Genomic DNA, 26,629 nt, shown 5'->3' with positions numbered 1-26,629 from the left:
CCATAAAGCAGTCAGCTTACCTTCGGATAACTAAAACATCTTCTAGGCAATGCCTGTCCCTCCCATGTAATTGCAGCTCCTTGTGGGAAAAGTGAGATAAGAGACCTAGAATATAGTCTGTCTTTTTCGGGACATACCTATACTGGCTGTTACATGAGCACGTGATTAATTTTGAAAGCACAATTTCAGAACATCATATTTTAGTAAGCTTGAAAGATAAGTAGATGAAAACAGCAGAGCAAAATCCAGTATTTTCAGGGTTCAGATATGATCTAGCATTTCTTCATTGTTCACATCCCCCTTCATTGAGCACAGACGGCCTTGAACATAGTAGGGGTTAGAGAAATGTTTGTTAGTTTTAGTTAAAACTGTATTCCTCCCAGTCTAGTCTGTCAGTGGCTTGCATCTCCTGAGCTGGGTCAAACAGCAGACGAAAGGAGAAGGAAAGGCACCAGGTAAAGCTAGAACGAGATCATTGTTTAATATATTTTATTTGTTCCTGGGTTATTTTGTTCAAAAACTTGTGAAATGACCAGCCCAGAATGTGGCAGCAAATTGTACTGTTAATTCCGTTTACATTTTCAGAATTGGGATTCAAGTTTTCAAGTTTGTGCTGGGATTTTATGCAAAACATATGCAAATCGTAGCATTCTAAAAACCCCGTCAGTTCTCCAGCCCCGCCCCTAGGCACAAACAACTGCGTCTGGCGAGGTGCCCATCGGGCTCCTCTGCTGAGTGGTAGACCTGGCGGGGGTGACCGGCCGGGGGGAAGGGCTGTCCCGGAGGCGGTCCCAGGGCGGAGCCTGGGCGGGGCCCGTGACGTGCTGAGTTGGCCCGCTGCCGGACTGGACCTCAGCCTTTCCCCGCCTGGGGCCGCCGCGGCACCATTGGTGGCTCCGCGTCTCCAAAAGGGACCCTCTGACTCTTCACTGGGCCAGTACAGTGCTGGGTCGTGGAGCTTCGCACAACTCCCGCTGGTCGCTGACCGGGATCCCTCCTCCCCAAAGTTGCGAGCAACTTTACCCTCTTCCTGGCGCTGCAGTGGCTCGCGGACCTTGGCCGCCGCAGGTAGCTGAACCCGGACCACGCTCCCCGCGCCTCGGCTGCGCGCGCGCGTAGGACGCTTTCTCTCTGGGTGCACGCTGGGGGTCCCCGAGCTGGGCTCTGCGGGCGAGATGCCCTTGGGACACATCATGAGGCTAGATCTGGAGAAAATTGCCCTGGAATACATCGTGCCCTGTCTGCACGAGGTCGGCTTCTGTTACCTGGACAACTTCTTGGGCGAGGTGGTGGGCGACTGCGTCCTGGAGCGCGTCAAGCAGCTGCACAGCAACGGAGTGCTGCGGGACGGCCAGCTGGCGGGGCCGCGCGCTGGCGTTTCCAAGCGGCACCTGCGGGGCGACCAGATCACGTGGATCGGGGGCAACGAGGAGGGTTGCGAGGCCATAAGCTTCCTCCTGTCTCTTATCGACAGGCTGGTCCTGTACTGCGGCAGCCGTCTGGGCAAATACTACGTCAAGGAGAGGTCCAAGGTAGGACGCGTGCGGGCGCCCCGCCGCTACTGCAGACCGCGGGGACCTGGGACTGGGGGCATTCGGAGTCCGTTGTCTGTCGCCTTCGCAGGGCTACAAGCCAACTTTAGTTTTTAACCAAGAAGCAAGAAAGAAGTCAGTTTGTCCTCCCCACCCCCCGTAAAAATCCATGCTGAGGGACTCAGGTGTATAATTATAGTAGCCTTCTGTTAACTTTGAAATAAATCTCTGGTGGGTGGTACAAGTCGGAAAAGCGATGGCTTTTTGGTCTGATTTTAGGAATTGGGGTTCTCAAAGGTCCAAACGAGGGACAGGTTATTAGAAACGTTGTGTTTGATCTGAGACACACGTGAACTCATCTTAAATGTCTGCATTAAGGTCGCAGCATGCCCTTTACTGATTTCAGAGGGGCTTTCTACCAAAGCACTCAAAGAAGCTGGAGACAGTTGTGATTTTGCAGTGTGGCGTTTGGTTTGTGGAGTTTGGCAGGTGTGGGAAGAGTTTGCCCTGTGAAAGGGTATAAAGCTCCTCTTCACTTTTGAGTGCTGCCCTTGGCTTGTTGAACCCGGGACACTTCCATCATCTACTTGATTGTGAAAATTCTCTCCTGGTGCTGAGCCTACACCACCAACTTCCCTTTCTTAATGCAGTTGATGGGGGAATCCACTTAAAACAACCAGTTAAGTAATCAAAAGAGAGTAGTCAATTACCTCTGGAAAGAAACCATATTTTTGTTCACATAGACACATTGTGACTTGCTGGGTGTAATTTAGCTTGCAAACATTTACAGGTAGATTGGCAGAAATATGGGAAAGTGTAGGAGCATGATATTGGTGCACGTAGATTTCTTTGGGGTAGTCTAGATCCTCAGTTTCTTCTACAAATGATAATCCAGCCAGTTTTCCAGTGGCAGTTCTGAGAATAATTTGCATTTCTTTTACTGTGGACTGGTCAAGGGGTATTCAGAACTGTAGAAAACTTTAACACAGTGAGGCAAAAGGTACTAGTGTGAGAAGGAGGGTGAACATTCCCCTGTGTACCATATATGTAACATTTCTGAAGTTAAGATTGATCCTGTAATACAACATACCATTGTTGTCCCATTTGTCCCATAAGCTGAGAGGAACACTCTTCATATAGGGCAAGTGGTGAAGACTGGAAATGTGTAGAAATGAAGGGGTTGGAGTGGGCAAATGGAATAAAGGAAAAATAGATTGTTGTACCTCTTTCAAGCTAGGAGGACATGAATAGAATATATGAAAGTATCATTATTAAATAGACACAAAAAGTCTTAGAAGAGCACGCTTTCTAACTTTTACTTTGATTTGGGGAAAATTCAGCGCTAGCCGGACTCAGTCGAAGATGGACATTACAGTGTTTGTTTTCTCTTCCTCCATCATTTTGGTGGTGGATTAGAAAGCTGTTTGTCTTCATTGGTCTCATTTTTTGCATCTTGCCTGTGTCTGGGGTGGGATGGGGGAGGGGAATGGCTCTCCTCAGTATTGCAGATGTACTGTGGTAGCTTCAACCTGAAAAAGCAGATGGCTTAACAGTTTTTAAAACTTTCTTTTAAACTTAGGTGTTAGGAATTTCTCCACCAGCATTCTGGGAACAGAATTTGCTCTGAGGAAGACCAGAATTAATTGGTAGAAAGAGGTCACTAACATATTTGAACGTTAAGTATTTTTATTTAGCGTTGACTATGAACAGTAGTAAGGTTTTAGGCTAGAATTTAACTCCACAAATTGAATGAAAAGCACTGTGTATGTCTGGATAAGGAAAAAAGATCTATAGATATGGTTTTTCAGTTATGGATTATCTTCTAGGTAGAACAAATAACTTTTCAGCTAATCCTTTCAGTTAACAGAAGGTGACTGTGAATGGAAAACAGAAAATTCATCTTTTGTCCACTGAAGAGACATCTGTCCATACCAAGATTTCCAGCTCTCCTTTGGCTCTTTTGGCACAAAACTCTTCGTTCCTGCTGTTTAGAAAAATCACCTCTAGATTGGGATATTCCCTGGTCAATTAGAACCAGGCTTGCAAACCAGGCTTGAGCAAACAATTATAGTAAAAAAATTTAAAAAGTTTGATTTGCTCGTAACAAGAAGTCTCTTTAGTAATGCCTTGTGACCTTGGATCTCTTGTTTGAAGTTTATTATGAAAGCATTGCAGACACACATTCCATTTCTACATGATTTATGTTAGTTTCACCTTAATTTAACCTTCTTATTTGCTTCTCTTCCTTCGGCTGAGTGCTTTATTCTGTGCTGCTTCCCAGAATAGTGATATAGACCCAGTGTCCTGCTGCATCCTTCAAGTGGATTTCCAGCAAAAACTGAATTTTTAAAAGGCAAAATATGTACATTTATTTTAAAAAAATCTATTTGTAACATTTTATTTTGAAAATTTTCAAACATATGTAAATGTAGAGAGGCCAGTATAATGAGCTCCCATCACCTATTTCAACAATTGCCGATACAGTTATTTATTTTAGACCAACTGTTTTAAAGGTACCTTAAATTTCTTGGGGTTGTGCTTATTAATGTATTGATCCTAATTCAATACTTTTCCCCTGGATTTTAAAAGGCCATTGAATAATGTAATAAAGCCCTTTATCAATGAAGCAATAGCAAGGGCATTGGGAATAAAATACAAATATATACTAGAATTGAAATTGAAACTGTGGAAGAGTATGGAAGGAAATAATAAAGGTTTCCCCCTTCTTGCCCCCAAACTTATTGCTGGTCAGAATGTATCTGCCTTCACTGTTGGAGAAAAGTCCTAGGGTGCTGAAGACTCTCTGGGGAAGTGGCTTCTTATAACGTAGTACGGCAGTATGGCGCCCCCTAACCTCAAGCATGATCACTGCTTTCGGACTATCAAAAGATTTCTTATCTGTTACTCTCTTTTGGAGAATTTAGACCATCTCCAAGATAAATATTGGTTATAATTTGCTCCTTTTGCTTTGGCTGCCAAGATCTTGAAAATGGCTGTTTTCCAGAGAACGCGTAATTTATAGAACCAGAAGTCCTTCTGCTTGAAGCATCTTACTGGTAGGCTCACTAGTTAGTAACTCTAATAATAATAACTACCTTTTAATGAGCAGTTTGCGGTGTCTGGCACTGTGCTAATGAGCACTTTACAAACACAATCTGTCTGACTTAGTCTTCAGAACTACAATCTTTAGCAAACTGAGTGATGAAATTGTTTGCCCAAAGTCACAAAGTCAGTGGTAAGAGACAGTTTGTCATAAAGTTTAGGGGCTTAGGTTGGGGGTTATTAACCTGTGGTCTTAGGTAAGTTGCTCAATTTTCACCAAGGGTTAAAATGAGGGATAATATACCATAAAGCTTTTCAAGGGAAAGAGCATTAAATAAAATGATGTACTTAAAATTCTTAGCAGAATTCTGAGCTTTCATATATGTTACAAGACTGTAAAAAGTTTGGGATTCTAACCCAGTTCTGACCGACTCCAGAGTTTGTGTTCTTGACTATGATGCTCTTCCTTTTCATCCTTTCATTTTTCAGCAAATGCTACTCAGTGTGGGGTACTGTGCAGGGGTTGGGAATACAAAGGTGAACAGGCATAATCCCTGCCTCATGGGGCTGACATTCACTTTTGAATTGTAGGATCGTCTAGTTCACAGTTGATTAATTCTCAAGCCTAAAAAAGAAAAAAGACAAAATCCAGACAATGAAGTGGGTCAATTAAGTACATTTGAAGAAGAAAATGGCGTGCTGTGCTAATGTTTTCCTACTGTTATTGGCAGGAAAAGTATTTATTAAAAAGGTTGGTTGTTAGGATCCCTGACTGGAGTAGTTCTGGAAGATGGGGTTATGGGGGTTGTATTGTGAACAGACAGATCAGTCTTCCCTTTAAAACAATGCAGAGACATGATGAAACAGCAATAAGTTATGGATAAAAGAAAATATGTTGCAAAGTGGTGGGCTTGTTCCTTTGCTGTTTAGCAATAACAGTTTTGGTGCCGCCTTCTCATGTGATGTTAGAAATAGCCATTACACAGTGGAGTATTTCACGGTTGTGAACTACTTTAAGCAAAAATGAGATAATAGTTTTCGAAAATCAGGGTCTCTCTCAGGACCCAGGTGCAGGGAATGCAGTCATGGTTCACAGAAGACAGGAGCTGTGAACTAGGAATCAGGAAGTCCTTAGCATCCAGGGCAGCTGGTGTGTTAGTTTTTTTCCTCTGGCGCTTTATGGCCTCCATCTTTGCTTTTCTGCTGGTGCCCTGAATTTCTTCCCCTCTCTACTTTCCATCCAGTTTTTGCTGCTTTTCCGTGCACATGACTCAAAGCGGCTGCCCCACAGCCTCAGTTTGAGATAAATAGGCACTTGACCAACATTCTAGAATCCCTGGTTTCATTCCCTAGGAGAAAGTATGATGGTCTTGCCTTGCCTCAGGGGACCCATCCGCTTTGGTTGGAGGTGGGAGTGGAGCAAGTAGAATCATGTGTCGCAAATACGGTTGCCAGAGCCCATGAGAAGTGCAGTTCTCAGAGCATGGGGTTTGGGGACTAGACATCATCAGTGGTGTCCCTGCAATTAAAATCTTAAAAATCTTATCTGTCAATGAGGTATTTTAGGGGGAGGAGGCCCTGGAACATCTCTCTGTAAGGATGTGAGGGATTCCTATAAAAGGTTTTGTGTTAAAAATAACTTAGCTCTTGGAGGAAGGAAATTAATCCAAGGAAATAATATACAGAATACAGCCTCTGTGACAATGAAGCAAGTTTCTCCACTGGGTGGCTTTCATAGTGTTCCTTATCTATTTTGTTGAATGATACTTGGGAACAAAGAAAAGAAGGTTGGTGTGTGTGTGTATGTGTGTGTGTGAGTGTGTGTATGTGAGTGTGTATACTTTATCATTTCTTTTGTTCAATTTTGGGCCACTGGCCACTCCACCACAACTTTATCTGCTTGCAGTGAAGTGGGAAATCAGGGGGGTATTAATTTAATTTATTCATTGACAAATCATTAAATGTTGTGACTGGGGAAAGGAGGTAGAATGTGATTATAAAACCACCTAAAGAAGCTGAAAGTTGAGTGGTATGAAATAGTTGCCACCAACTTTGCTTTCTCTTTTTCTGGTTAAACAGTCTACTTTTACATTGATTAGTCATTTGTTTCTCTTCTTTGGGCTTTCTCCAATTTCTCTATTTACTTAAAATTAAGTGACCAAAATGAGTGACCAAACTATACAGGACTTTAATGATGCAAGTTTTTACAGCTAAAGAGGTATCAGAAATCACATCTACCCAATTCCTTAATCATTCAGCAGTTTTTATGTTTGGAGAGATGAGGTCTTGCACAGGCCCTTGAGAAAGGATTGGGGTGAGTCTTGGGCCTAAGCACAGGTGCTTCAATAGAGAGGGGCTAGCCTAGCTGGGGTTACCCCATAAGTCAGGTAGACTGGGAGACAGGGTTGGTAGGTTAATTCAGCTGCATCAGCATTTTATTTGGGAATTTCAAATATAATTCTAACTTAAAACACCCTTCAGTGGAATTATGCAGCCTACCTGTGCATTCCACTTTTGGGTGTCATGAATTATTTCCCTTTCTGGCCTCTCTCAGCCCAGTGCACATTGGTACATTCTTTCCTGATTCCTGATTCTGGCTAGAAAAATTTCAAATTCTGTAAAGAACAAGCAGCCATGCATGTTTCAACTCCTTTCTGAAATACCACATATGGAAGACTTCTCAGGTGAAGCTTAAAGGTAGGGGTGGAGTTGACCGCATCATGAGCAGAGCACCTCTGAGAAGCAGCTCCAAGCACCCCTGCATCTTGCATTTCATTATAAAGCTCCGAGGGCACCTCGCCTATGGGCTGCGGTTGCTCAGTTTGGCAAGACCTCTGCTTTTGACTCACCTTTGTGGCCTCAGGTAAATTAAGTGACATTCTGACCTGTGCGTATTGACTACTAAGGAGCAGCGTGCAGGTTAGCAGTATGGAGAAGGTTATTAATTCTTTGTTAATTATTACAGCAACAGACTTGATCATTCCTTTGTAGGAGCACCTGGTCGCTGTTAAGCAATATTGCACCAAGAAATGGGTGTCATTTTTCTCTAGTGTTTGTCAAATGCACATGTTGTTCTGACAGTAATGACAGTTCAGATGTATTCTGCTGGGCAACTGCCAGGGGTGCCCAATGGGTAGCTGAATCCAGAGGCACTGGAATTGTAAATGCGACAGACAAATCATTTTGTGATGCCAGACTAAGGAATTTGGCTTTGGCAGCTTGCCAGGAGCCGTTGATTTGGCTCAGATTCAGAGCTATGTGTCTGTTTGCCAAGCGAGATTAGTTAGCTTGGTTCATTATACATAGAATTTGTACCCTGTTCCCCTTGATGATTTAAATCTTAAACCAGTATGGCACTTACCTGAATTTTGTATCTTCTTTTGATACTGGGATTTGTGGATGAGTTCCTGTTTTTGTTTTTTAGTGAACTGGTAGTGACTGTTATATTATCCACCCCATGTGCCAACCCACTCCTAGCCTTACAGACACACGGGGTTGCAGTTGTATAATGCAGGCTTGCAGATCTCGTGTCATACCTACTTACTGAATATCCTCCATGTTCAGTACAATGTTAATACCTCTTTATTAAGTCAAGCCAATTTTTGATTCTTTAGGAGATACAATGATCAGCGTTTCTCAATTTCTGGAGTGAATGTACCTATCTCATTAAATATTGTTTTTCCTTCCAAAATGGGGCAAAAATATTATTATGTAAAAATAATTCTAAAATACTAAGAATCAAAGAATATGATAGAAATCTTAATTATTTGCCAGTGGGAAGAAGACAAAATGAAAAACTCAGTTCCAGGTGTCAGTGACATCTATTTTTGGTTCTCTCGGGGAACTTGAAATATTCAGGATAATACTACTCTTCTATTTGAGTATTGGTTGGAAGTAGTAAAGATATACTGTTTAAAACAGTCTGAACATCTTTGGACCTTGCTCTGTGTTCTCCAGACACATAGAACAAAGAATCTGTTTGTGCCCCTCCCTGCGTTTCCCCTCCTATTTCAACTCATCTAGCTAGTCAAACCTGAGGCACTATTATTCAGAAATCTCAATACCCCACACAAAATTGACAGTGAGTCTTTTTTTTGGGAGAGCTTCTTTCCTATTCATATTGTTTTGTAGGTTAATTTGAGTGATTGGAGCAGGTAAACAAAAACTTTTTAAAACACAACATAGTGAAGATTCCAAGCAGGAACATGCAATATTGTTGGTCGAAATTTGGCTGATTTTGTGTTTTGCCTTTTTTTGTTTTGTTTGTTTTTGTTTTTTTTAGGTTCACTGTGGAACCTCTAGTTTTGTCTTTGTGTATGTGTGTGTGTAAACTAAATTTTGTTTTCATAGCAGAAACCCTTCAGAAAGAAAGTATTTCTTTCTTTTTTTTTTTTTTAAGGAAAGTATTTCAAAGAGACTTAGTTTAACCACAAACCACCTGCCTTTTGTTCTTGTTCACCCTGTAATCCATTTTAATGTACTTTGCCAGAGTGTAAGTCATCCAAAACCCAACTCGAATTGTGCAGTCTCCATGCTTAAAAAACAAAAACAAAAACAAACAACTGTGCTCTCTCCCTATTGTCTACTGTACATGCTGTGTGCACTTTCTTAGTGTGCCATTTAAGACCCTCCACTTCTGACCCCATCTGACCCCAGTGACCTTTCTACACTTAATCTCCTGCTCATTGCCTTCTTTCCCTCCCAATCCCTGAAATGGTAGAAACTGATTTGCCAAGCATACTAAGCTCCCCCGTTGTCTCCCACTCTTCAGAATCCATCTTAGTGCCTTCTGTGTGAAGTTTCCTCTTCTGCTCCCTACAACTCTGTGGGTGGCTCAGTGCTGCCCACCCCAGTACATTTATTTCTTTGGCTGCTTACCCTGCCCCGCATTTACTTCTAAGTTCCTTGAAGGCAGAGATTATTAAGCTTAATATATACTTTTAGTGCCTCGAACAGTCCTTTACAATTCATAGGTGCTTGTCGACTTAATTTCATCTTCAAAAGGAACTTTGATTTCAAAGGATGTCAGGGTATTAAAAAAAAAAAAAAGATTTTGCAGTGTGGTCCCTAATTCAATCTCAACATGTTTAAATATTTTATTATATTAACATGCTATGAGGCACCTTCTCAAAGGAGAGACTTTGACTTTGTAAGGTTTTTCTCCCTCAGTTTTGAAATTCTGTGCTTCACCCTAGAAAGTCACACCTGGATTCTGGCAGCTCATACAAGTATAGGTCCGGCTCAGAGAAGCAAGAGAAGCCCCTGGAATATGAGGCTGGAGCCCCGGCTTCTGGTTTAGGTCAGCCCCTGGCGAGTGGCTTCTCACGACCTCCATTTCCACTTCTGTAGGAACGAGTTCAATTTTTTTTTTAACTGAATTTAGTCAGCACCTACTTACTACTAGGCACTAGGATGGGCATTTTATGTTTTCTTTCGTCTTACTGTGATCTTGGGCAAGTCAGTTCTCTGAGCCTGATTTTTCTCACAACATGGATACAATACTAAATACCTATCTCCAGGATTATAAGGAATTAAATGAAAATTGCCACTGAATTTTTCCTCTGAGAGGGCAAATAGGTGCTTTCATGCTTCTCATTGGATTCCGGAAGAGAGCTGGCTCTCCCAACAGTCACACCCCAGCCCTGAAATGACAGTAATCCTTAGCAATGCTAGAGTTACAGTTGGAATGTTTTCCTGCAGCTTTAGGAATCACACTGCCAAGCCTGTGCCAGAAGCTGCCCCAGGAATTCCTCTCGCGTCCTGTTCTACCCACCGCCTGCTGTTCCCCAAATTAATAGTGCACCTGACTCATTCCCTTTTACATTTTATCAGTTAGGGTAAAGCATTGCCCCCAATCTCTTGGTTGTGCCACAGAATAGCCGTGGTTCTCAAAGTGTGGTTGTCAGCATCACCTGGAAACTTGCTGTAAATGCGTATGCTTGGGCTTCTCCCCAAACCCAAAGTGAATCAGAAACTCAGAAGCCCTCCAGAGGATTCTCATCCATGCTAACATTTGAGAACCACTGAGTAAAATTAATAAGAGGAGGCCAAATAGGGATGGTGCTACATCTACTTACAGTTTCTCTATCTATTACAGAGAAAAATCAGACTTTAGTCAATTGATCAGCTTATTCATTGCTAAAGCTAAAAAATTCATGTGTTTTTAATTCCTTTGGGATATTTCTGAGAAAAACCTACCACACATTAATATGTTAAGTACACACACACACACACACACACACACACACGCATACACATATATACACACACACAATTTTTATATTATTGGTACCAATAAAATTAATTTTCCAGACCCAGAATGGGAGTGGGATTTGGAACTGATTCTCTCCTATTGCATTGATGGAGGGGAGCAATCTTTGTTAATGAATGTAGAATATTGCTCCCCTGTGTGTCTCTAACAGTCCTGCCAGGAGTGTGAGCTGAAGGCATCAGAACAAGAACAAATCAGTGATTTTGGATGAGCACAAACTGGAAGATAGTGCCTTGTGAGCAGAAGATTCTCTGTATTGAGCATCTATTATGTGCTAACTCCGAACATCACACAGAAGCCTAAGGTGCTTCCTGGTCCTCTGGGGTAAGATGGCAGCCTTAGGGAGGCCCGAAAAAGACTGAGGTGTGGGGGCTCTTTCCCTGGAAAAGCTGACAGACGAATCCACCTTGATGGGACTCTAAGGTCTGACTAGGCAGAGGTGGGAGAGTAGCCACCACTTACCTTTTCCTACTTCTGCATGGAGGGCTTTGATTTCCCAGCCACGGGTTTGAGCCTGTATTTGGTAAGCCAGGAGAATCACCTGAGAATCCTTTGTTGTATTATCATGAAGTTGAAGAAAGACAATTTCAGTCGTGGTCACTTGGGAAATAATAGCACCTGTTTTGAGTTACCAATTTTTTTCCCTGATATGTATTTTAGAAGCAGCTTTTAGTGGTGGAAACACCATGCTGAGGTCTGTAATGTCCCGGAAGTTACTTTTTATGTCTGACTCTGTTTCTATGTTTGTAAAATGGGGCTTATATCTATCTTGGAGGAACATGGGAGCAATTAAATTAACCATTTCTGCCCCCTAGACTCAGTGCCAAACACGCCTTTATTTCTAGTCCCCTTGTTGCTCTCCAAAATAGTTTATACATTTCTCTCAGAAGAGCTTTTTACTTTCTACCCCTCTAAGAGGTCTTCTGGAACTCACCCCTCCTGTAAGCCACAGTGGGTCTGTATCCATTGTATTCTAATTAATGTAATTCTAGAAAGTTTGGTATGTGGTCGTAGAGAGTTAAGATGTCTCCCTAACAAACTTTGTACCTGAGAGGAAAATTTATCTCATCCCTTGTTTTCCAAAGGGAAATACATTTTGTATGTCCTTAAAATTTTTTTCTTAACTGGTCATTTATCGTCTGACTTTGAAATAAGTCTGAAAACCTTGGCTGATGTTGACCTGAGCAGATAAAGTCCTGGAGAGGCTGCTTTTCTTCCATAGAACCCCATGGAGGAAGAGCAGTCGAGGGGTAAGACTTGGGCTGACTGTTGACCAGCTGCATATGGGCCCTGCAGGGGATACAGAGAGTAAATAGTGGATTGAGTTTTTAGTTCACAGACTCAATTCCAAGCGTATTCATTTTTCATATTTTTGTAATTTTGGTTTTTTGCATTTTGTTATTTTCTGTCATTATGGAAAGGGTGACAGGCCAGGGTGAGAGGGAGTCAAATACTTCAAGTAGAACTGAAGGTCTTAGTTCCCTCAAAAATGGAATGAATTAGATAAGCGGTCCTGGTAGAGCCTGACTTGATGATTAAAGCCAGACTAACAGGGTTTGAAAAGGCAAGTTAACTCACCAACTTGTGCCTCAGCTTTCTCATCTGTAAAATGGAGGTAGTAATGGTTCCTGCCTCATTGATTATAGTGAACATTGAATGAGGTAATATTTGTGAAGCACATGCACCAGTATCAGGCATGTAGTAAGCACTATACACGCATGTTCAGTAAATAAATGTGCCTCCTGAATTTCATTAATTTTCATTCTAACTGATTGGCTGTGTGTCATTTCTTTCATTCAGCAGATATATTTTTCCAAGTGCCAAAAGGCAAGTGTAAATATAAGATCTGGTTTCCTAGAAAGCTCTTTATTTTTTGCAGCAGTTGCACTGTCCCAAGTTAATACTCTTAAAATTCATTGGGAATTGCAGGTAAAGTGTTTTCCTGGTTTCTCTTAAAAATATTGCTTCCAGGCATTTTTCATGACATGGTTTGATGGGTAACTATGTATTTTTTTGTACATTACCCATTAATAAAATCTTGTCTTACTAATTGTATTTAAGTTATCGTGGATTCCCTAAAGTATTTTGGGATTCATTACAGATGAGAATTTAAAGACAGCCATACTCTGACAATCAATCCTACAACCCCAAGCATTTTTCCCCCCCTGTTAAGCTTGGAGCCTTTAGAGAGCTACAGGTAATGTTTTATTTTCCTGATAAGGCTGTTTCTCACATCAAAGGAAGTTAAATATTGCGACTCTCTACTCCCATGTAGCTTTAAGAATTACTCATGCGTTTGTTTTTCTATATGCGTAAGATAACTTCTAGGTCCCTGTGATAACTTCCAGGGTTAATGACTTCTGAGAACGTGAGCGGTGTGACTCATGGCCGATGACTGCTGCTCACCTTCCCCCCATAACCAGGAACTTAAATGAGATACGTGTTAGAGTACCACCCTACAGTGCCACCTGGCAGCGCGAGTCCTCAGGAAGTGGTAGCTACTATTACGCTTTGGGGAAAGGTATCAGAATGGAGGTGGTTAAATAAATACCTCTCTTGATGTCCTTAACCCTGAGGCTGGCTGACTTTTCCCCATTTCATAATTGCAAGGAAGCCCTTACTCAAACACTTCTCTGGTGACTGAGGCAGTGACGAGGGAGGGCTCCACTGTGCGGGTTCCCTCCGCGGTCTGCCTGGCGGTGTGCTTGGGTGTGGGCCAACTGCCACCCTCACGCAGAGCACGTAGCCCTGTCACTCAGCCGTCACCCCGCTGGCCAAGAGCCAGGCTTCGCGCAAGGGCTGCCTTCCCAGACCCAAGCAGTCTGTATTGATATGTCGATGTTCCCCAGCCTGTTTACTGTGTTTACTTTCTGGGCTCTGGCTGAATCCCCTCCAAGGAGGGGAATTAACCACAATTCAGAAGGAATGACAATAGTCTCTTAAATTCCTGGCCTCTGAGAGTTTCAGAGGCTTCTTGGAGAAAGCTTTGCACAGTTAACCATCATCTTGCAAAGATGCCTTGTGAATACTGTACTGTAGGAATTTAATTTAAGTGACAACAGTGGTTCTCACAAGATGCCCTTGAAGATTACATACTTCTGAACAAGGCAGATGAGGAAAGGCTAAAGCAGTAATTCTAGTTTGCTTTCCTTGTGCTCTGTGTTTAAGTTACTTGCCCTTGCAGAAGGTTTTTGGAGTTCTCTCACTCCTTGTCACAGCCAAATGGAAAATAATGGAAAATGACATTTTGGCTTAATTCATCTTCAGATTTTTTTTGTTGTTGTTGTTATTTTAAAGAGCAAAACTTGGAAAGATCATGCCTCTTCCAATTTTTCTCACTCCAGACTTTCCTATGGTGAGCCTGCATACAGCAGTTTGAATACTTAAATATATATTTTTTAATTTTTGGTTTTCTTTTAAGATAGGAAAACTTCAATCTCAGAGCTGCTGCTAAGCACATGTAGTGCCTTTGTTCCACTTATTAACAGCCTCCCCCAGATGAACTACCAAATGGGGCCCCTTCCTCAGCAGGTGCCTTTATGAATATAGGACAAAAAGTATACAACCCCACGCTGTCCTGCTCACGGTCCACATTAAATGTGTTAAAATATGTGCCGAACACAAACCACCCAGCAAAATGACCCCAGGAGTGTAGCCTTTAGCACCTCCACCCGCAGCTGACTAGAAACATTGGCAACTTTGTCACCTAGGCTGTTGTCACCAGAATATAAATTAGACCCATTTCTGGCCTGAAAACTTCAGCTATTGCAGTCTGTCCTATGATGAGCTGCTTGGCTGTTTTTCCAAGCTAAAGAAGGTGTGTGGTCTTGTGTATTTCTTCTCAACTCTTTCCACATCTAGTTCTCTATGTAGTTAGTGCCTTATGGTGGCGAGGGGAAGGGTCCTAGGTCCCTGTTGCTCTGTCCAGAGTGGAAGGACTTGGCAGGAGAGAGGTGTGGTAGAGGCCTGTGGAATGTGGATGGCACTGAAGGGTGAGTCTGTGCCTGTGGATGGGATACATCTGAGCCTGGTGAAGAGAGCTGGGGAAGGTGCCCATGTACAGCTCAGGAGCTCATGCAGGGCAGCTCGACTTCGTAGGAGACCTCAGACTGTGCTCTCAAAGTACAGCGTGATGTATTTTTTGTGGCCGTTATTTAAAAATGGGGATAAAACCTTTCAGGAGAGTTTACATACAAGTCCAGTTTGGTTGTCTGCTATTCTCCTAAAATCTGAAGATTTTGTAATACTGGGCCCTCACTGCGAAGGACGGCAAGTTCTCTGGTGTAGGTAGCATAGTACAGACTCCAGAGTTTTGACACATGTATACCTGGTTGGCTTTAGTCATTTGTTACAAGCGCCAAAAGCTATTTGAGTTTTCCAGCCCTGGATTTGAAGCTACAGAGTATTTCAGTAGAATCGGATCCCTGAAGGGGAGACATTCTGAAGGCTCAGCTGAGGGGAACACAAACATGCATATCATCAGCTTTAAAAATAGCTAACATTAAGCAGCATAGCGTGTGCCAGGGGCCTTGCGCTAAATCTTTTACATGGAACATCTCCTTTTATCCTCATAAACCCATTTTACGGATGAGAAAACTGAGGTGCAAAGAGGTGAAGTACAGATTATTTCGTTCTTAGGTTGCATTTTATTCAATGTACACTCTGCTCAAAACCATTTGTAATTCAAAACAAAGTCAGATTGATTAATATTTCAATTTGCTGAGTTAAACTTTTCGTAAAATCCCACTTTACTATAACTTGTTCAAGATCAAGTCATACTAGTGAATCTGACTCCAAAGTCGTGAGTGATGTGAAATGTATTTCTATAAAAATCTGTGTCGTTGACTGTTATTAGAGAAGTGGTGAGTATATCTGGAGGCTGGAGTGGGGCCAGTGTACCCCTTGCCACCTATGGGTCTAAAATCATCATTTCTGAATGGGCAGTGGAGGTTGCCGATGCCCATTTTTTGAAGTGGTTTATATGTACAATCAAGCTGTAGTTGGTTTCAGCCAAGAACACTCTGTTTAGGTATTGGAATGGAAATCCCAGATTTTCACTTTTCAACTTTACCTTTGGGATTGATGAGATACGTTTTTTTTAATGAAGTCAGTTTACCAATAACTCCAATAGAACCACTGTTTTCTTTTCCACTTGTAGCATTTGGGGAGCAGATTGTGTTACTTGGATTTGCCTGTTAAAGTTCGACATATCTGTGTACATCTTCAAAGAATACATACACATTTCCTGCCTGAATGTGGCTGCCTCGGTGTCTAGAGCACATCTCTTTGGTCTAGAGCCAGCCTGGGAATCTGGGAGGGGTTCATCCCTCTGTTCATTTTCCTTCAACTACAGAGCTATGGAGAGGACTCTGGGATGGTAGGAGGGGATCCGTGGTGGGGTCAGAGGAAGGAATGGTGAATGTATAAGGGGACATGTGGATTTATCTGCACATTCAACAATAGAACTGGAAGACTATATTGTATGGGCTTTTGTAGATCACACTAACATTTCCAATATTAATCCAGTCAGGACGTTTTGGCAAACAAAAAGTCTACGTAAATGAGACATCTTCCTGATCTGTGTCAGTGTCATTGCTTGGCATATTTGTCACATGATAATTAAAGTACTCTGACCCTTTCTTTTTCTGAAGCAGTCTCCTTCTTTATATAGTCATTGACCCGATGAGTTTCTGGGGTTTGTTTCTGCCCCATGCACAAACTGGCACAAAAATGAGTGACTAGTTATTGACGGTGATCCTTGTTTCTGAGTGCATGCTTGGCAACCTGGTTTTAGACTGTGCCAAAGACCAGCAAATAGTTGGGATTGTGCCCAAGCCAAGACCCATCTCCTATGGCTTTTGTACAGAGAACACTGATAAAATTGACTGTATATAGTTTTAAAAGGCCCACTGAGGCTGGCGATGATGTCCTTCCATTGTTTGAAACCTGATGCTCTGGCTTCAGGAACCAGGAGAGAGGGTGAAGATTCACTCTGGCTGGAGAAATTCTCTCTGTTCCTTTCCCTTAAGCAGTCAGATACTTTGCTGACACTTAAGAGGTTTTATCCAAATAGTAAATCCCCTGGAATGTGCTAGCTCTCTCTGTGGATGTTTTATAGATGCAGCAATTCGTAAAGGATGTACTTTGGTGAGTTTGTATCTATTTTTTCAAAATGTTTTGGTCTAAGCTGAGTCCTGAGGCAGATACATACTTCATAATACCCTGAAGAACTCTCTTTGTTACTTTTTCTGGGGTTGATGCTTATATCGAGTCTCATATCTTCTCGGGCTGTCAGAGGCCATGTAATGCAAGCCCCTCTTTATAGGAAAGAGAGTGAGCCTGGGATCCCCTGATTAGTTGCAGCCTGAACTAGATGGCAGGTATCCAGACCACTGACCTTTGCTTCAGAGTTGAGCTGTTTGAGAATAAAAGTTTATGTAGCATTATGTAGCTTTTTCTTTTCAGGGCTTCACAGTGGGGAGAGGCTGAGATGTTAGGGAATCTAGCCTATAATTATTTGTGGCTTAAAGGACTCATTAATGGCTCAGTGCTGGCTCTTACAGTCCTAACAGCTGCTTCCAGGCATGGGTAATTCCCTAGTCTCATAGGTGACTTCATTTATCTCTTCTTCCCCAGCTAGGCCCATCATTTCTGTCTGTTACCAATCACCTTTCCCCAAGCCATTTTTTTGCTTGGTGGTACCATCATTTATTAAATCTTGATTGCAATAGCCTCAAAATTCTACCTTCTGAAAGATGTTCAAGCTGACAGCCTAAATTTAGCTCTAAGATGACATTGCATTGACATTTTAGATGTTCAAAGGCAGGGTGTGGGGACTTCTAGCTGTGTGGGGACATAAAGTTTGATGGATATGGTGATGTAAGCTTTAGGATCATTGTAAATCCAAGTTACCATTCAGCCTTATTATTGTTCTAGAGGTACCTTTTTTTTTTTTTTTTTTTTTTTTTTAATGAAGTCAATATACAATCTGTGTGAAGCCTTTAAAGTTACATGCCTAGTTCATGCCTTCATGCTACCACTGGGAGTGACTCGGCACCCATGGCACTGAAACTCATTCATTGAGCTATACTAGTGCGTTAGTTTGGGCCTCTGCCAGCCTGATCACTTTACCAATGAAACAACCCTGCCGTTCTTAAGGGAAAATACTTCTTGGATTATTGCTACACGTATACTTGAAAATAGGTTTTTAAAATGACAGAAATCTTTATTGATCTAGGTAGAATGTAAACTTACTCTTTAGAGGAACGAGTCATTCACTAATTCATTTATTTATATCTGAGTTTAAACAGACACCTTCTGTGTGTTAGGTACTGTTCTGGGCACTGAAAATGCATCAGTGACCAAAACAGGAAAAATATCCCTTTCCTCATCTTATGTTGCCTGTTCTATTCAGTATCTTCCCTGCATATATCTCATCCCTATAAAAATATTTTCAAATTATGGCAGTGAAAAGAACTAGCTTTTTGCACTTGGCCTGTGTTTTTCTACTCCTTGCTATAATTTCTCTATGGAACAGTTAGGGGTTTGTTACCCTCTTATAATAATAATCGCTCTCTAATAGTAATTTTCAGTAGGATTTTTAGTATGGTTTTCTGCTTTCTTTCTCCACCTGGTTGACACAGGTAGTACTTGGACAAACGAAGAGAACTTCAGGTTACCATCTGATGTGACTATTATGGATAAGAAGAAGATAAGCATTGAGTTACATACTGTGTTTCCCCGAAAATAAGAGCCAGACAATCCGCTTCCAATGTGTCTTTTGGAGCAAAAATTAATATAAGACCCGGTCTTATTTTACTATAAGACCGGGTCTTATATAATACAATATAATACAATATAAGACTGGGTCTTATTTTACTATAATATAAAATCGGGTCTTATATTAATTTTGGCTCCAAAAGACGCATTAGAGCTGATTGTCCAGCTAGGTCTTATTTTGGGGGAAACACGGTATTAAGATATGTCTGCAGCTTTTTCTATGAACCAGACCTGACTGTCATCTATATGAACAAGCTTCCCATTGACCCTTCCCTCTTCCTTTTTTCCTAAGCATTTTATTGAGCAAGCCTGACCTTTTCTTCCTCGGTAATTGGTTCTTGCCTCTTTGTAAATGCAAGTCTCTTGATCTTTATTCAAAGACAGCAGGTGATTTGGTGATTCAGGAATACTTGTTAAATAGGCAATATCCCTAAACTTTATACCTAGTGTTCTGATTTTGTGGGTCTAGGATGGGAACCCAGAGCTTGCTTTTTCAAAACGGAGGATTGAAGAAACAATGTAGATGGGCTTCTGTCTAAAATGTTCTACAACTGTGGGGATATTGTTGAACCGCTGTTTCCTAGATTGAGTCATAGGTGTGACTTGGCTGTTAAATCTTATATGCTGACGAGTCCAAATTTATGTACTGTACCTGCAGGGAAGAAGCCAGCAGCCACCTCTCAATGTCACATAGTTCCCAAAGATACTGTGTTACTCAGCTGTTCCCCAGTGGGAGAAGATTGTCTCAGCTTTGGTAACCAACTTTCTTGGGATTTCTCCACAGGCAATGGTGGCTTGCTACCCAGGAAATGGAACAGGTTACGTTCGACATGTAGACAACCCCAACGGTGACGGCCGCTGTATCACCTGTATCTACTATCTGAACAAAAATTGGGATTCCAAGGTACTTTGGAATAATGGGTATAGAGTGTGGGGTGGGAAATGAGAGGAAAAGAGTTCAGATGACTTCGAGGAGAGTTGGAGTTCCTATTTTCCTCCTATTCCCCAGGGTATTAGTACCAAAGTTGATGAGATGAAAATAATAGATATGAAATTAATTTGATGGGGGCAAGGTAGGGTCGTTATTAGGATATGGGAGGAGTGGTTGATGAAGAGAAGGTAATTTGTTATTTTAGGACTAGGGATCAACTTTTTTTAGTCTAATCCAGTGCCGATAGGACTCTCCATGCAGAATAAGAAATATACTTTTCCCTTCTAGCAGCAACATTGAGAGAATCCCACAAAAATAGAACTGGAGGATATAAAACCGTCCCCAAGCGAGGTTTCCCACACAGTCCTCTCTCGGGGTGATACATTTCATTGGTGGCTGCTTGCCACGGCTTACTATGGTTTGTGAATGTCAAAGGCTTTCTGGCTTATTTTTATATTTCTGAACATATATATAGATAGAGATATGAAGTCTGGTTCCACGCTTACAAACATTAGTCTGGAATTTGTGTGCTTTCCGAAAGTTAAGGATGATTTAGGAGTCTGAGAAGTCAGAGAACTTTTCAAGCTTATTTGGCTTCTGAACCTTCTCCATGTCCATTTCCTGTTCGTTAGGGTGGATGCTGGCTGTCATAAGACTTGAATATTTTATCTGGGGTCAGAAAAACTAAACCTGGGAAACCAGTGAATCAGTGACAAGGCTGTCTCTTCTCTCTATTTGGAAACATGACTAGGATATATCCCTTAGTTGTCCTTCAAAATCTTGAAAGGTGGTGTTTTAGGTAAGAGAGTAACGTCAGGTCAGTGATAATAAACTTTAAAATGGAAAATCATTCACCAAGTATTTGAGTGCTGTGGGGAAGCATTAATGTGTGAAGCCTGACTTCTACCCTGCTATGGGTTTTCTAGCAGGACAGATTGGGCGTACATGTAAAATGAAAAAGTCATTCAAGGAAGGGAGAGGTATATGTAATAAAAGATACAGATAAGGCAGTCTGAGAGTTCAGGAAAACAGAGTATGTCACTTCCAACTAACAAGGTCACCTGGGAGCTAGGAGAGTTCAGAAGAAAGCTGTACATTCTAATCAAAGGGGAAGTTAGGTGGGATAGTTATCTTAGGAAGCTGTTCATATTAGATTGAGCCATGTGAAATTGCTGGGGTTTTTGTGTAGGTCAAAATCAGTTAAATATGGGCAATTCTGTATGATTCCACCTAATAGGACTCCATTTTGTATCTATGGGTTTCATGATTATGGGGTGGGAAGGCTTCGTTTGGATGAAGTGAATAAGGAGATATTTCTAGCCCAGTCTGAAATAAAAATTAATATAAAGGATGAGGCTGAAGTAAACAATTGGGAGCAATATATCCTTGGAGTGGAGGTTGGAAGATGGCTTTGTTTTTAGACAAGTCTGAAATATCATTGTGAATTAACTATGTGTGAGGCCAGGAAATAATCTCCCTTCTTTGTGGCCCTTAGCTACACGGCGGGGTCCTGCGGATATTTCCAGAAGGGAAATCATTTGTAGCAGATGTGGAGCCCATTTTTGACAGACTCTTGTTCTTCTGGTCAGATCGCAGGAACCCACATGAAGTCCAGCCTTCCTATGCGACCAGGTAATAGCCAAGGCCACAATTCCTCTTGAGAAGCTTCTTGTACAAACCCCCGTTCCCAGAGAATTCTCTAAACTTGTGTCCGGTGCATATGAGGGAGCCACCACACCCCAAAGCTGATAGCAGACCTGTTTGGAGTCAAAAATTAAAGGGGAAGCTTTGCATTCTTTAGTATGTAAAACCTAATGTCGTTTTGAACTATTCACACATTGTTTTCCATTAGGGGAGCATAGTGGATCCCCAATTTGCCAGAGTGATTGTCTCTTCTCTCCGTTTGTCCGCATCCCTCCTTTAAAAAAACCTAACGTGGAACTAATCCTAGAGAATGTTGGCTACCACATATCAGGAATTCTATCTGGTTAATTCTGGATGAGTTTATGAGTGGCCAGTTGCAAGCAGAGAAAGAACCTTGAGAAAAGAGAGGGGAATTTGTTCTGACTTCTAGTCCTTTTTACCTTTTCCTTAGCATCAAATTGGTCTGGGTTCCCTGTACTGGTCATATTCCAACAATCGGATTTTTAAAAATCCTTTCTTTAGATCATGCATGGGGAGATTCTCAGAGCAACTGAACAACTTAGTGTTGTTTAGTATTAATCTAGAAACTCTTCGTATAATCTTAATTTCAGATTCTGCCTCTCATTAGCCTCTGTTTTATGGCCAAAGCTGTAAACCAGGCAGTACTAGAGTGCTGTGGAGTGCGTGCAGCTTGAATGGGGAATAGCAGTTGGGGGCGGGGGGTAAGAACTTGGGTAGGAGGATAATGACTAAACCTTAACAAGCCTAATTAAATTAAAATCACGTGTGTGAAGTGCTTAAGATTTGTAAGTGTCCCCCTCCAGATATCACAGATCTGAACCCCACACAGAGTTGCATATTAAATGTCACACTGGAATGTGCCCTAGGTGACCAGGTAACTAATTCTACCACCAAAGCCTGCTTGTGGCTTGTTTAATGGGGTTCAATGATTGGACACTGTCATTTGTGCCAGAATTCCCTTGTTATTCCCTAGTCCCATGATGACCCGTGTCACGGGAAATAAAACAAACGTTGATGGGAAGCCCTTGAAAAAAAATTAAGTGCTATAGAAATTCCAGTAGCTAATAATAATTATAAAATGAAACTTTTTAGAAACTCAGGCATGAAAGGATTTCTGTTCAGTCTAGCCTGTAGATGGGATAAAGCAAATTAATGAGAATTCAGTAGAAAGCTTGAGGGCATCATTATTCCCTTGCATCTTTGCCTCCGTGTCCAAAACTAAAGAAAGAAAACCAAGAGTTTTTTAAGTGTCTTGTCATTTACGTTTTTCTTCGAAGCTTCACTCAGATGTCACCTCCTCTGACTGTGTTCTCCCCACCAACTTGGGTCTGGCCAGTCTTAGTAGAATAATTCTCTTCCAGTCCTTTCCGTGTCGATCATCTTGGCCTGTTATATTATTTGTTAAATCGCCTGTCTCCCCAGCTAGAGCAGGAGCTCCTTGAGGAAGAGGCAGAGGTAGTCACATGACCACTTGAATTCCCACTGCCCACTGTGATGCCTGGTGCATAGTTGGAATTCCTTGCATATTTTATTACATTTAAATAGAGTTGAAACCAGAGAAGTTTAATTTAAATTAAAATTGGGATGGACTTCTAATAATAGGGAAAACTTTAAATGTTGGCTTTACAAAGGACTCTGAAGTGAGATTTGTAGTTAAGTATTTCTTATTTTTTGGTAGTATTTTTAAACCTCTTTTCTTATATCTGCTTATCTTTTACAGATATGCTATGACTGTTTGGTACTTTGATGCTGATGAAAGGGCAGAAGCCAAAAAGAAATTCAGGAATTTAACTAGTATGTGTTTGATAATTTTCTGTTACTTTTGATCAAGTCAATCCATGACTTCCATTCAAGATTTTTATATGTATTCTAACCTATTCTGTTCATTCTTAGTTGTGGCTTAGCTTCACATATAATGACATCTTGATGGGCTTAATCCTGAAACCCTGGCCTTAGCTGTGCTGGAAAAATCAGGAAAAAGGCAAAGGACATCCTTTGTGAATGCCCACAAATTGCATGACAGTCTATAATAGATGGGAAATTGGTAACTTTTGATCATTAATGTTCACCCATCAAACATAACATTAAATTTTGCCCATGATTTTGGCACATTGCAAAGGAAATACAGTAGAACCCAGCTATAACAGTTAATTTATTATATTGGTGTGGGACTGTTACTCTCAATATAAAAACTGGGCTCATGTCATAGAAAGTGAATGTGACTTAACATTATTACTGTTTCCTCCAACCAGTATTGTAAGGCAGTATTTCCCAAAATAATGTTGCACTGAAGCACAAGTCCTGCTCTTCCTGCCAAGGTGGTTTGTGAAAATTCTTGGCCCCTAAAATGGGGGAAAGGTTACATACTATGTCTCTCTCCCGAAGGGCCACAGTGCTCATTGGCATATCAATCAAGAAATATCAGTTCAAGAAATCCTGCAGTAAAGACATACGTAACATTGCCTAATTCATGCATGACTCATTTGGACTCTATACCTATCAAACACCTACAAAAACACATATTGCTAAGCCCTAGTGGGAGGCACGCTGCTCAGCTTTGCTCTGTAAGACGGGAAATATTTACTGGAGGCTTTTGGGATGATAGTTGTGACATTAAATTCATCAGATCTGGCTCCTTACCCATTTCATTTTATTTTCTGTCCCCAATCCAGGGAAAACAGAATCTGCCCTCACTGAAGACTGACCGAGTGTGCTCTGAAATCTGCTGGCCTCATTCAGTTTAGTAATGGTTCCTGAATCCTAAGAGTTGATACCCAAAGAAAAAGAAGGCCTCTTCAGTGATTCTGTGATGAGAAAACCCCCATATGGCTTACATTTTTCACATCCCTGTCTTGCGAGTGGTACTTTTTGTTTTCTTGCCAAGACTGCGTCCACCTTCAGACACTCTCTTTGCCAGATGAACTCATTTGCTAACTCCAAAAATACCTGCAGACGACCTCGCTGGCCAGCGGTTTAGCTGATAGATTTAGTAACACTGTCTAGCAAAATGAGAGTCCAGAAACATGGGTGAGGGAATGAATCTTACTTGCACTTTATGTACACTTCCTGATTTGAAAGGAGGAGGTTTGCAAAGACCAAAAAAAAAAAAAAAAGGATGATAGATGCCACAGAGAAGTGTCATTGAAGCCTTAACAGTAAGAAACAGAAATTTGTGTCATCTGAACAATTTCCAGATGTTCTTAATCCAGGGCTGTTGGGGTTTCTGGAGAGTTATCACAACCTAATGACATTATTACCTCTAGAAAGGGCTGCTGTCATTATCATCAATTTATAAGTGTCCTGAGAGTAGACACTCCTTTTTCCTGGTCCTGCAACCTGGACCTTCTGCCTCCGCCCCATTTTGCTGAAAATATGACCTTCTGATCAAAGATGACAACACCATTTATTTTCTATTTTCACTTCTTACTTGGAGAAACTAATTCCTCAGAGGCAAAAACTAAACATTAATTGTTTTAGCTGCTTTGTTGAAATGGACTTTGAGTTTATATCAAAGGGGAAAAAAAATCTACCTGGTAGTTTAGTCAGCAACCTCTGATAATGGTGTCGAAAGACCTGGGTCTTCCGACATATGACAAATGTGCGCATCTTGAACAGTCTGAGAGTGGAGGTGGAGTTGGAAATCTGGGCATTCTCATTTTTCAGTTTCCCTTTTTAATGAGCTCACCCTTCTTCTTCAGCAAAATAAGAAAATAACAAAAAATAGGGTGCTGTATTTTAAGAAGGAAGTGGAAATAAAACAAAAAATCCTGAAAAGCTGTTTGAGTTCTTTCCCATTTTCTCCCCTTAGTTGCCTTTTTCAACAGACTTGCCTGTCGAGATCCAGTGTGGCCAGAATCATGGAGTTTGCTGTAACTCTGGAGGGTCCTGTCACTGCAGAGCACAGAATCCGCTGCCTCAAAAACTCTATCGAGTGCCTATTTTATGAATGTTACTCTTCCTGGTTTTCAGTTCCATTTTCATAGTTTTAAAATCCTTTTAATTTCCTGCTTGAACATCAGAGAGCCAGAAATATTTTGTCATTTACTGATACATAGACTTTCTAAGAAAGAAGCTTATTTTTTCTTCTCCTGGTTTTAGAAAATTTTGAAATAAGATGTGTCTTCATTCTCATAACTGCTCTCTTTTTCCCATAGTACTTATCAACTTCTAACTTACTATGTAATTATTTATTATGTTTATTATCTTGTATCCTTCCTCTAGAGTGTAAGCACAAAGAAGACAGGGATTTTTGTATGTTTGTAATCAATAGAATGTATTCCCAGCACCTAAAATAGTGCCTGGCACACAGTAACGGCTCAGTAAATACTTATTGAATAAACTCACTCTCCTACCGTAGCATTTCAATGGTTTGATTAATTTCCTTCATCTCAGGCCAGAAGGGTTCACTAGAAGTTTTGCACACACATCTTGTGTTGTTGATTTATAAATTTAGGCCAATAGTTTTTGAAAGCTTTGATCATTGTGTCATTTCATATTTGTTTACCTGTTTGAATAGGTCATTGACCACTATAAATATGAAAACTGAACAAAGAAGAATGCTGCCCTTTGGTATACTGGGACTACAGGAGTAACTCATATGAACAGCTTCAAATGGGATAGATAGAGTACATTCCACCTTTGGAACAATTTTGAAAAACTTCATTAAGAGAAAAAGAAAGAAGGTTGTTTATTAGGAATTTTATATTCTATAAAATTGTAACTAAGTTTTTTTCCATGATTACTAGTGTCATGAGAATGACTAACAATATTCTCAAGGAATATCATGTCGTTCCAAGAGTGTTTTGTATCTTTCATTTCAGTCAATATTTTGATTTGCCAAAGGTCAGACCTCGTAGACCTTGCTTATTTCTTGCAGACAAAGGTCCTATAAAATAATAAACTCTATATCAAATCAACTTTTTTTAAAAATAATTTTTATTGGGGGACAGTGTGTTTTTCTAGGACCCATCAACTCCATGTCAAGTTGTTTTCAGTCTAGTTGTGGGGGACATAGCTCAGCTCCAAATCAAGTCGTTTTTCAATCCGATGGCGCAGCTCACTGGCCCATGTGGGAATAGAACCGGCGACCTTGGTATTATGAGCACTGTGCTCCAACCACTGAGCCATCCAGCCGCCCCTCAAATCAGCTTAATGCACGGATTTTTTCAGGGCTGAATTTAAGTCCTGGAAGATTAACCTGGAAAATACAACCCTAATAGTGTCTGCTATTTCGCTTCTCTCTTTGACAGCCCACTTAAGGAAGGACTTAGCCTGGCTGAAGCAATATTATTTGGCAAATAATCTGATCAATTTTCTTTATATTCCTGGCAATGAAATAATAAGAGCCTAACTCAGTGTTACGTCACCTATATAGTACAGAGTCCTTGGCAGGAGATTAAGTTTTGAACC

The 26,629-nt window shown here is 41.1% G+C and overlaps 1 protein-coding gene across 1 annotated transcript; it reads left to right on the top strand.

Moving 5' to 3' along the window:
• The first annotated feature begins 854 nt into the window (after positions 1 to 854).
• EGLN3 (egl-9 family hypoxia inducible factor 3) lies at positions 855 to 25,576 on the top strand. The gene is made up of 5 exons (XM_019754559.2): positions 855 to 1,532; positions 19,409 to 19,528; positions 21,051 to 21,187; positions 22,941 to 23,014; positions 23,893 to 25,576. The coding sequence occupies exons 1-5, from the start codon at positions 1,176 to 1,178 to the stop codon at positions 23,922 to 23,924; spliced, it is 720 nt and encodes a 239-aa protein (XP_019610118.1). The 5' UTR covers positions 855 to 1,175; the 3' UTR covers positions 23,925 to 25,576.
• The last annotated feature ends 1,053 nt before the right edge of the window (positions 25,577 to 26,629 follow it).

This window comes from Rhinolophus sinicus, linkage group LG03 (genome assembly GCF_036562045.2).
Source record: "Rhinolophus sinicus isolate RSC01 linkage group LG03, ASM3656204v1, whole genome shotgun sequence".
Taxonomy (NCBI): Eukaryota; Metazoa; Chordata; class Mammalia; order Chiroptera; family Rhinolophidae; genus Rhinolophus; species Rhinolophus sinicus.
Note: the sequence above shows the minus strand (reverse complement) of the source record. Positions and strands in the feature narration are given on the sequence as shown.